Here is a 12,264-nt window from a genome sequence, read left to right as displayed (position 1 = left end):
TGCTTCCTCTATCACGAAGACAGAAACAAAATGTTTGTCCTTGTTTTCCTGAAGAGTTGATCATATTACTGTGGGGCTGGAGTCACATGTCGGCCAGACCAGGTGAGGATGACAAATTTCCCTCCTTAAAGGATCTGAATAGAACATTCTCAGTTTTTAAGCTTCTCAATGATCTTTTTCACAGTCCCCATTAGTGGGACCTGCTTCTACCTCATGGCATTGACAAAATTACATTCACATTCCCCCAGATGACCTGCTGGGATTCAAACCTCAGTCGCCAGAGAATTGAGCTGGCTCCTTTGAAATTCTAGACCAGTCTGTCCTCAGATGCTGCCACACCAGCTGAACTTCACCAGTACTTTGTTTTTAATTCAGATCGCCATCATTGCCAGTGTTTTGTTTTCCTTTGCCTTTATGCCAGTGTCTTTAAACAGCTCGGATGGTCCAGCTCTCTAAACTGTGAACCTCGCTGTGAACAGCTGGGGTGATTCAGCCCTCTAAATCTGTATGAACAGTTGATATGCAGAAGGTTTTCAGCAACCATCCCTGTAACTCTCCCGTGGGATAAGAATTAATGACCACGTTTCACTGTCGGGAGAACCTTTAGTGGAGAGGTGTTAATGGAGAGGAGCGGAGGAGTTTATGGGGTGGGGGGTGGGGGTGGGGGAATGCTAGTGGAGGGAGGGTGTTGGTTGAGGGGGTCGGTGGAGGGAGGGTGTTGATTGAGGATTTTGGTGGAGGGAGGGTGTCGATTGAGGGCGTCGGTGAAGGGGAAGTGATAATTGATGGGTCTATTGGTCTATAAACTCTGCCCCACCCCTGGGCTTGGTATTTACAGGTGCGCTCCTTCAATTCCAGCTGCACCACACAACAGCCGCTCGGGGGCTATCGCACGCTTACGTCCAAACGCCCACGTCTGGCCCCCATCCACCGAGGAGTGTGCGCTCTTTTCAGAACTACAACTCCCATCAGGCCCGAGTTTCTGTCCAACAACAAGCTGCTGGTCCTCACTGCGCAAATGCGAGCCTCGAAAGGCAGCATGGATAATGTAGTCTTCCCAATGTGTGTTGGAGGAAGTGAGTAGATCCGGAAAGTTGTGTGGAGAGAGAAACAGTTAATGCCTAGAGTCTGATCTAGCTCTTGTTCAGAACTGAAAGGGTCTAGAAAATGCTGGTTTTTATGTTGTAGACAAGGGTAGAGTAAGAGCGAGGGGAATATATGATGAGGTTATCTGGAGTCTAAACTAGAGGGTAATAAGTTTAAGGTGAGAGGAGAAAGGTTTAAAACGGAACTGAAGGGTAACTTTTTCAACTAGAGGATGGTGAGTGTATGGAATGAGCTGCCAGAGGAAGTGGTGGAGGCTGGTACAACTGCAACATTTAAAAGGCATCTAGATGTGTCCATGAACAGGAAGGGTTTAGAGGGATATGGGCCAAATGATGGTAAATGTGATTAGATCACATTGGGATGTCTGGCCAGTGCAGACGAGTTGGACCAAGGGGTCTATTTCCATGCTGTATGACTCTGTGACACTGGAGGAGGTTACAGTGATAAGGAGAAGTGTAGTGACTGAAGGACATGACAATGATAAGGAGGACTGTAGGGATGGAGAGGATTATAGTGATAGGGAGGGTGTAAGCGTTGGAGGAAGTTACAGAGAAAAGGAAGGGTTTTATGGCTGAAGTTGATTCCAGAGATAGGGAGGAGTGTTGTGGATGGAGGGGATTGGATAGATATGGAGTGGTGGAGCGTCTGGTAGACATAAGAAGGGAGGCGTAGAGGGACCTGAGATAATTATAGAGATATGGAGAGTTGTAGGTGCTGCAGGCATTTACAGAAATAGGGAGGAATCTAGGATCTGTAGGAAATGGCAGAGGTAGGGAAGGGTGTAGGAACTGAAGGAGAGTATGGAGACAGGGCAGGATATAGGGGCTGGAGGGGGTGAGAGATGGAAGGGTTTCAGGGTGTGAAAGTAATACAAGGGATAGGGAGGGGCATGGGGCTAGAGCAGGTTACAGGGATAGGCAGATATTCAAGGGCTGAAGGATGTGACAGAGATAGTGAGGAGTATAGTGGCTGGAGGCGTTTAGAGACTTAAGGAGGCGTAGGGTGGATTGGAGATATCTGGCGAATAGGTGGTTACACGGACAGGAATGAGTGTAGGCACTGGAGATATTGTCAGAAATAACGAGGAACAAAGGGACAGGAGGAAGTTGCAGATAAAACGAAGGATGTTGGAACTGGAAGAGGGCATGGAGAGTGGGTGGGATATATGTGTTGAAGGAGGTGACAGAGATACTGAGGGGATCGGGACTGAAGACGATTACAGAGATAGTGAGGGGTTCAGAGGCTCAAGGAGAGTATGATGATAAGGTGGGGAGGATATAAGGACTGGAGGAGGTAACAGAGATTGGGAGGAGCTCTGGGACTGGAAGTGGTTACAGAGATGGGGGTGGGGGGGCATAGGATCTGAAGGGGCTTGCAGAGATACTGAGGTGTGTAGGGCCTAGAGGAGGTACCAGAGCTAGGGAGTTGAATAGGGATTTGAGGAGGGGATAGGGATAGGGAGAGATTTGGGTTATAGAGATAGGGAGGGGTGTATAGGCTTGAGAATGTTGCAGGGAGAAGAAGGGTATAGGAGCTGGAAGAGGTGACAGAGATAAGAAGGAGAATAGGGGGCTGAAGGACATGGCAGAGATAAGGAGCGGTGTAGTGACTAGAGATGATTACAGAAATAAGGACGAGTCAGAAGTCTGTAGAAGATAACAGAGGTAAGGAGCGATGTAGTGTCTACAGGTCTTTACAGAGATAGGAAGGAGTGTTATGGATGGAGGGTAGGGCACAGATATGGAGGGTTCTAGCGGCTGGTGGAGGGGCACAGGGACCTGAGGTGGTTACAGCGAAAGAGAAGGATGTAGGCATTGACAGAAATAATGAGAAATCTAGGCTCTGGAGGAGGTGGCAGAAATAGGGAAGGGTGTTGAAACTGGAGGAGAGTGTAGAGATAGGGTGGGATATAACAACTGGAGGAGGTGACAGAGATGTGGAGGTGTTCATAGGCTGAAGAAGATTACAGAGATTGGAAGGGGTTGGAGGAGCACATGGTGATAAGAAGGGATACAGGGACTGGAGGAGGTTACAGGGACAGGGAGGGATGTGTAAGCTGAATGAGTGAAAACTGGAGTGAGATCCCATGTGGGGCTGGCGTGTTTGGGAACAGGAGTGAAATGGAGAATGAAAGACTCCAGAAGATCAACAGCAGGGGTCCACTTCAGTTATTTCGAGTGACCTAGTGTGTCATGGCCCCGTTTGTGTAAATGTGTGACATATCTGGGAAGGTGAGGGTTTGATGGAGCCTCTCTGCATTTTCCCTCCTGCTTGTGGGTGAAGCTACAGCCGTCTGTGTGATGTTTTGGAGCAGAAAACTGATGCTACCATCAGGTGCTGCTCCTGCTGCTGTTAATCGCTCAGCGATCAGAGGGGTTTCAGTTCCTCCACCGACGTGACCCTCCCCTTCCCCTCCACCTGGAGCGAGTGACCACACCACCTGCAGCCCCTTCACAAACAGGCCAAATACGGCATCACTTCTGCTCTCAGGAGCTAAAACGAGGCACTCGAAACACCACCCATTCCTCCCAAGGTTGACGGTCTGCACTGCATTGAACTCACATGCAGAGACAGCCTTGGATCTGGCTCTTCGACTATGTGAGTTATCACTGGAATGGCTTTCAAAAGATTGCGAAAAGGGTTCTTGTTGTGCAGCAGCTTTCAAAGCAACAAACCTTAAAATACAACTGAAGGCTCAAACTAAGAAAGAGGAGGCCCATCAGCCCTTCCAAAGTTATCTGCCTTTCAGTACAATCAAGGCTCCACTTCCTATCCCACATCCCTCAATTCACTTAGTGCGTAAAAATTTACCCATTAGAGTCTTCCATAGACATAGAGAACGCTACAGACTCACCAGCCTCTGAGCGAAATAATTTCTCTTCATCTCAGTCCAAATTAGCTGCTCCCTATCCCAGTCTTTCAGAAATGTCCTGTTTTTCTATTCTTCCAACCAAAGTGAATACTTCCATATTTCCCACATGAAAGTCCATCTGCTGCTTCCTTACCCAAATGCGTATCCACTTTGGCCTTGCCATTCCACTTCAAAGCCTACTATCCCACAGAGATTTGTATCTTCATCTACTTCTGCAGATTTATCTTCGCTGATGGTTGTACCATTGCCGATTTAGAAACATCACAAGACAGAGGCCAGCAAAGTATTTCCATACCAAAGGTTCTGACTCAAACAAAGGTGTGACCAGGTTTTTGAAAGGGATATGACTAATGTTTTGAAAATAATTGAAGAGGTCAATCAAAAATTAAAGGCACAGAGTCATAAAGTTCTCCAGCACAGTAAAAGGCCCTTCAGCCCATCAAGTCTACGCTGATCAAAGACGATCCCCCAACAATTCTAATCCCATTTTCCAGCACTTTTCCCAGTATTTCTAGTTACTTCCTTAATGTTATGAGGCTTTCTGCCTCCATCACCCTTACAGACAGTGTGTTCCAGATAGCTACCAAACTCCGAATGAAAACAATTTTCTTCACATGTCCTCTAAACCTCCTGCACCCTTACTTTAAATCTATGTTCCCTGGTCGGCATAGACGAGTTGGGACGAAGGGCCTGTTTCTATACTATAGGCCTCTATGAGAGTGTGATTCTATGACACAATGGAAGGACAGAGAAAGAGAAGAGAATTATATGTTTTCAGGAAGGAGTTGGACGTAGTTTTCAGGGCTTCAGACATTAAACGATATGGAGGAGAAAGTGGAAACAGGGGACTAGGTTTCATACAAAAACAGAAGTTGCTGGAAAAGCTCAGCAGGTTTGGCAGCATCTGTGTAGAAAAAGTAGAGTTAACGTTTCGGGTCCATTGACCCTTCCTCAGAACTGGACTGAGTTTGATGATCAACCATGATCCACTTGATAGCAGACCAGGCTCGATGGGCTGAATAGCCGAAGTCAGTCCCTATTTGCTGCGTTCTGATGAGCACAAAGTCCATTCGCACATTAAACATACGTAAACCTGAAAGTTCAGTCTGTGGATAACGATGTAGGAAGCCAGAAATAGATCGGTGAAAACCCAGAGCGTCAATTTGCCTGCTCTCTGCCACTTCATTTGCATTCCAGTGAATAAATAGAGCTGGACGACCCTCTCTAGTTTACCGAGCCTGTGTGCAGAGCGGATCCCGGGAGTTTACAACAAACAGTTCGACTGAGGGCAACACCTGTGCAGTTGCCTGTTTTACCACATTCTCCCGTGGAAATGTTTCCGATGGTGCATCTACTGTGGGCCCTGTTGCTCCACGTAACAGGTCAGAAATTGCTCTGGATTAATGTCTGTCCATTAAACACTGGACGATGTTCTTTCACACCCGCTGGCAAAGTCACTCAAAGTGTGCATGTGTTTCTCTCATTGTAGGTACCTTGGCCGTTCCTGTCCTCAATCAGAGTCCAATGTCTGACCCAGTCTCCGCCGGTCAGACCGCCCGGTTGAACTGTGCGTTGCAGAACGGTAAAGTAGGCAGCTACTATGTGTATTGGTACCGACAGAATCCCGGAGAAGCCCCGGTGTGGGTGATTGAGCATCAAACTGATGGTGATATATACAGGGGCACCGGATTCACTGACCGTTTCCAACCTTCTCGAGACTCCTCCAGTAACAGTTACATCCTAACCATCAGAAACCTGGTCTCCAGTGACTCCGCCGTCTATTACTGTGCTGTGTGGGATAGCTCAGCTGGTTATCACCGTGAGTCAGGCCAATACACTAACTCAGTGTCCAGGACACACTCAAATTTACAACAGCTGAGCAATCACTGGCTGAGGACATATCAGCGCCTCCAAAAATATCCCTCAGTACAATTTCTTCAGCAGCCCAGCTGAATTTGAAGGTTTACTGTCAGATCTCCAGAGATGTTAGACTCTGGATCAAACCTAGCGCTGTCATTGTTCTCCGAGACAATCTCTCTTTCGTCTGTGAATCGGTCCGATACCAGCTCCCCTCATCCCCCCGAGAAATGAGAATGTTGAAATGGACAGATTACTCATATTTCTTCCCTCTTTTCTTCCCACTCCAGCCCTAGGTTAGGTTTTAGGCCAGTCCTGTCGTTGTGACGCGCCTCTGTGATATATCTTCGGAGGTGGAACTGCCCTGACCGTTCGGAGTAAGTGATCCTCTTTTCTCTTTCTCTGTCATTCATACTAGTTCAACTTTTATCCCTCCAGAGTCGATTCTGTTCTCTGGATTTTGCCAAGTCACGATTTAACACATTTTGCAACAAATCTAACTCATACGCACAAGTCAGAGTGTTATATTAATAATTATCTCACTCACTCACACAGGTCAGATTATGATTTATATTAATAATTTTCTCACAGATTCGTACAGGTCAGTATGGTTTATAGGTATTAGTCATTCTCTCACTCTCTCATGGACACCAACAGGCCAGAGTGTTATTGATCTTAATAATTCTCTGGCAGACGCATGCAGAACAGAATATTATTTACATCACACATGTCAGATAGATTATTGTAATAATTTTCTCTCACGCATACAGGTCAGTTTTCCTTTAATAATTCCGTCTTCCTCACAGGCACACACAGTTCAGCGTGTTATTCATGTTAATTATTCTCTCTCTTCCTGTCCCTCTCTGTCAAACACACAGGTCAGTGTGTTTTATATATATGAGTAATTCCCCCTCTCCCTCTTTCTCTCTCTCACACACAGGTCAGCGGGTTATTTATATTCATAATTCTCTCTCACACAAACATACACAATTCAGACATTATATCAATAATCCTCCACAGATCGAGGTCAGTGTTACATTCATAATTCCTACTCGCACAAACACACAAACATCATAGATTATAACAATACTCTCTCTCATACACAGATAAGAGTGTTATTTACATTAATAATTCTCTGTCAAAAACAGACAAAGATCAGATAGATAATATCAATAATTCTCTCTCACATACACAGGTCAGAGTTTATTAAATTGCTTTCTCTCAAACATTGATAGGTACCTGATATATTAATTCTCACTCACAAAAACTCACAGGCGATTTTATATTTATAATTCGCCCTCTCTCTAACACACAGAAAGGTTAGCAAATTATTTATGTTAACAAGTCTGTCACAAACGCACAGGTTAAAGATTATGACGATAATTCTCTCATAGACACACTCATCAGTGTTACATTGATAATTCTCTCTCACAAAGACACACGGGTCAGAGTGTTAATTATATTAATAATTTTCTCTCTCCCTCCATCTCCCTCTCCCTCTCTCTCTTAAACACACACACACGCAGGCTAAGTGCTACTTAGGTTCGTAGTTATTTCTCTCTCCCTCTTTCATACTCTCTCACAAACACAGGTCAGTGTTTACATCAATAATTCTGTCTCACACAAGTCAGACAGGTCTTCTTCCTATTTCTCTCAAACAAAGGTCAGCGTCTTGTATATATTAAAAATTATCTCTCACACGGGTCCTGGTTTTATATATATATCCATAATTATCTCTCACACGCAGGTCAAATTGATATATCAATAACTCTGCCCGCTCTATTTCACACACACAATGTGACATTAATCGTTCCATCTCACACAAAAATGTAGCAGTCAGAGTGTCATTTCTATCAATAAATCTGTCTCCCTAACACACACAAACACAGACAACGTGTTGTACACGTTAATAATTCTTTATCTCACAAACATAGAGGGTCAGAGATTATATCAATAATTCTCTCTCACATACAGGTCAGTATTCCATTGATAATCCTCTATCTCACACACACAAGCACAGACGTCAAAAATTAAATTGATAATTCTTTCTGACATACACTGGTCAATGTTATATTTATAATTCTCTCTCTCACAAAGCCACATAGGTCAGACATTATAAGGATAATTCTCTCTGTCTCTGTCTCTCTGACTCTCCCACTCTGTCTCTGTCTCTCTCTCTCTCTGTTTATCGCTCTGCCTCTCTCTCTCTCTCTCTCTCTCTCTCTCACACACACACACACACACACACACACACACATACACACACACACATACTCACATTCACAGACTCAAGCATAGGTCAGAGTGTTATTTATTTTCGTAATTCTTTCTTTCTCCCTCTTTTATACTCTCACACACTCACAGGTCAGTGTTCACATCAATAATTCTGTCTTACACAAGTCATACAGGTTATCTTTCGATTTCCTTCACACACAGGTCAGCGCATTGCAAAAGCTAATAATTATCTCTCACAAAGATCAGGGTGTTATATATATAAATAATTATCTTTCACACGTAGGTCAGATCGATATATCAATAACTCTTGCCCTCTACTTCACTGACGAAAGGTTACATTAATCATTCCGTCTCACACAAACAAGTAGCAGTCAGAGTGTCATTTACATTAATGTATCTGTCTCTCTAACACAGACGCACACACACAAACACACACACACGTCAGTGTGTTATATATTCACACGCAGGTCAGATCGATATATCAATGACTCTTGCGCTGTCTATTTCACAGACGAACTGTGACATTCATCATTCTATCTCACACAAAGTCTTAACAGTCAGAATGTAATTTATATCAATAAATCTGTGTCTCTAACACACACACACACACACACACACACACACACGTCAGTGTTTTATGTACGTTAATAATTCTCTCGCTCACAAACACAAACAGATCAGAGATTATATCAATAATTCTCTCTCACATACAGGTCAGTGTTACATTGATAATTCTCTCTCACACACACAAGCACAGAGGTCAAAAATTAAATTACGAATATTTTTCTGACACACACTGGTCAATGTTACATTAATAATTCTCTCTCTCTCACAAAGGGACACAGGTAGGAGATTTTCACAATAATTCTCTCTGCCTCTGTCTCTCTGTCTCTCTCCTCTCTCTCTCACACACACACTCACACACCAACACACACACACACACCCCCACATACACACACACTAACACACACACACACACACTCGCATGTCAGTGCTATAATAATGATTCTCTCTTACAAAAACACACAGATCAAAGTTTTACTTTCATTTATATTTCTCTCTCACACTCTCTCTCGCTCACATACAAAAAAAGACACAGTTCAGAAATTAAATCTATAATCCTCTGTCTCACACACAGTCAGAGTGTCATTTATTTTAATTCTTAGTCTCCCTGCCTTCCTCTCTCTCTCTCTCCTTCACGCTCAAACATCAGTGTGCATTAAACATATTACTAACCCTCTCTCTTTCACACATTCACGCAACACAACAGAGATTAAAATAGTAATTTTCCCTCATGCACGCACGTCAGGTAAATTATATCTATGCTTCTGTCACAGACAAGTCATTTGTTATATTAATAATTCTCTGTCTCACTCAAATACACCAGTTAGATTGTCATCCATGTTAGTAATTCTCTCTCTATTCATTCACGGGATGAGGGCTTCGCTGGCGAGGCAGCATTTACTGCCCATCCCGAATTGCCCAGAGGAGAGTTAAGAGTCAACCACATTGCTGTGGTCTGGAGTCACATGTAGGCCAGATCAGGTAAGGATAGCAGTTTCCTTCCTTTAAGGACATGAGTGAAGCAGATGGGTTTTTCCAACAATCAACAATGGATTCACAGTCATTATTAAATTCTTAATTCCAGATATATAATTGAATTCAAATTCCATCATCTGTCGTGGTGGGATTCGAACCAGGGTCCCCAGAATTTTATCTGGGTCTTTGGATTAACAGTTCAGTCATAAAAGCATTAGGCCATTGCCTCCCCTCATATTCATGCACAAACACACAGATCAGAGTTTGCATCAATAATTCTTTCTCACACACACAAGTCAGATTGTTGATCTCAACATTTCATTCACACACTGGCCAGCCTGTTCTATATATTAATAATTCTCTGTCACACGCAGGTTAGGTAGTTGTATTAATTACTCCCACACTCTCTTTCTCGCTGTCTCACACACACTTACACACACGGACACCGCACACGAACACACGAACGCACAAACCCACGCAAATGTCAGAGAGCTGGATAAATATTTCACTCACTCACTGTCACAGACACCGACAGGTCAGAGTGTTACAGAAATTAATATTTCTCACACACATAGGTCAAGTAGATAATCACACACAAACATATATGTAAATATTATTCTCTCTTACATGCAGGTCAGATAGTTATATTGAAACAGCTCCACCTTTCTGAGTCTTCTATATATAAGTATTTCTCCATCACATACAGAGGTGAGAATGTTTCTCTTCATGCATATCATCATCTCTCTACCTCTCTCTCTTTCCCAACACACAGGTAGTGATGATCGGAAACCATCTGTCCTTCTGTTCCCACCTTCCCCAGAACAAATAGACACGGGATCAGCCACTCTGTCCTGTCTGGTAAGTCGTTTTAAGCCGGGCCTTGTGCAGGTCCTCTGGAGTGTGGATGGGAAAGAGACTGACAGTGGAGTGACCACAAGCGCCGTGTCCCCAGACAGTGATCAAAGCTACAGCTTGAGCAGTTACCTGACAGTCCCGGCCACTGATTGGAAGAAGGGCTCCAGATACTCCTGTAGTGTGAAGCACGGATCATTGACCTCGCCTCTCCTCAACACCATCAGCTCCAGTGACTGTTAGCTCTGAGGCACAAAATGCAACTGTCAGTCATTGTGTGCCGTGCGGCATTTTATTGTTTGCTTTTGTTTCCCAATGCAACTTTTGCAGTAATGTCAGCAGTTGGAGTACAACCCGATCATTGAGGGATGTGAGGAGGGAGTGAAATGGTTGTTCCAATTGGGGAGCGGGGATTTCCTGCTGCAATCGTCTCCAAGGGTAGAACGGAGAGCAATCTCCCCCTCTGGATAATGAGCAAGTTGCATTTGTGAACTTTGTGTAAACACAGTTCTGATTAAATACGAAATGTTACCAGGAAATGACTGTTCATTATTATTGAACATCGAAAGCAACACTGCGGGTCTTGACAATGAATAGTTTACACCTGTGACAATAGTACACAGAATTGCATCAAATGATGGTATGGGAATGTACATCATTAAAGTTCACCTGAATCACTTCCTTTAGGGGACGAGAACCCGATTCTACCCCTCTCCCAGTGGGAACAAGTCTCCAGCTCTCCGCCATTCCCCGCAGGCTTGAGACCCCAACCTCTCCCACCTCTCCCGTGTGAAGGAGTCTCATGATCTCTACGCCTGAGGAAGCTTCTCCTGCTTTCCTGTCTGAATTTATTGGAACTGGTTTTGTTGGCTAAAGAAACGGAATGTTCTATTCCATCCAATGCTCAGAATTTTCAAAATTGCAAACACGTAATGTCCCTCAGTTCCCTTTTCTAGAGAGAAGTGTACCAGTCTGGTCAGTGTCTCTTGATGAGTCCAACCTCCCACTTCCGTCATTGATCTTGAGAAAGATAACCCCTTTTCGAGTGCCTCTGTAATTTTGAAAGAATTGGGTGGACTGGAATCTATACCTTAGTGCAGTCTAATTTAAAGAGCTGTAGCGGGTTTATTGTTTAAAATACACGCTGTGTCAGGGGCAGCAGACTGAGTGTCATAAACAGGTAATCCGCAGACAGGACTCTACCTCAGCCTTGTTTCCCATTCCAGCATTTTATGTGTTCATGTACAAACACACACACGCACGGAACATTTATTCCACCATGCGTACAAACTGCTTCCTACTAACAGCAAGTGCCCAGTGAGACTTTTGCCTCTCCACTCCCCCTTTCCACCGCGGCCCTACACTAACTCTGCGTCTGAGTGACAGACAATGAGCTTTCTTTGGGAGTAGCGTGCCTTTGCCCTGTCCCACCTCATTCAAACTGTCCTGTACCTACTTCCTCAGGGAGACTTGTTTAGGATATAGGCAAGGCAGTCAGAGGAGACTGTTCCCACTGGAGAGAGAGTTGATAACTGGACTGGCGTGGGTAGCGGGAGTAAAAATTATAGTGTATGTTTTTTTTTTAACCAAGAGAGTCATTGTGATGTAGCACCCAGTAATGTGTAAGCAGATGGAACAGGAACTTTCAACACGTGGATAGAGCAGATGGTGGGGTTTTGGGGGAGGTTCACGGTGGGGGTGTGTGTGCTCTGCTAGGCTAGAACTAGGCTTGAGTCACAATTACAGTTAATAGCAGAATGTGGATGCGTCAGCTCTGTGTTTTCATGTTCAAATCTTTGGAT

The 12,264-nt window shown here is 44.2% G+C and overlaps 1 protein-coding gene across 1 annotated transcript; it reads left to right on the top strand.

Moving 5' to 3' along the window:
* The first annotated feature begins 5,213 nt into the window (after nt 1-5,213).
* LOC109919587 (immunoglobulin lambda-1 light chain-like) lies at nt 5,214-11,001 on the top strand. The gene is made up of 4 exons (XM_048620423.1): nt 5,214-5,361; nt 5,469-5,791; nt 6,177-6,213; nt 10,383-11,001. Exons 1-4 carry the CDS (start codon nt 5,313-5,315, stop codon nt 10,703-10,705), a joined length of 732 nt encoding a protein of 243 aa, XP_048476380.1. The 5' UTR covers nt 5,214-5,312; the 3' UTR covers nt 10,706-11,001.
* The last annotated feature ends 1,263 nt before the right edge of the window (nt 11,002-12,264 follow it).

Source organism: Rhincodon typus, chromosome 46, assembly GCF_021869965.1.
Source record: "Rhincodon typus isolate 14 chromosome 46, sRhiTyp1.1, whole genome shotgun sequence".
Taxonomy (NCBI): domain Eukaryota; kingdom Metazoa; phylum Chordata; class Chondrichthyes; order Orectolobiformes; family Rhincodontidae; genus Rhincodon; species Rhincodon typus.
Note: the sequence above shows the minus strand (reverse complement) of the source record. Positions and strands in the feature narration are given on the sequence as shown.

Bases quoted from the DNA above. Each gene is read 5' to 3' on its own strand.
- LOC109919587 (XM_048620423.1), top strand. From the start codon at position 5,313: ATGTTTCCGATGGTGCATCTACTGTGGGCCCTGTTGCTCCACGTAACA. The intron at 5,362-5,468 runs GTCAGAAATTGC...CTCTCATTGTAG, and splicing joins CCTGTTGCTCCACGTAACAG to GTACCTTGGCCGTTCCTGTC. The intron at 5,792-6,176 runs TATCACCGTGAG...GCGCCTCTGTGA, and splicing joins TGTGGGATAGCTCAGCTGGT to TATATCTTCGGAGGTGGAAC.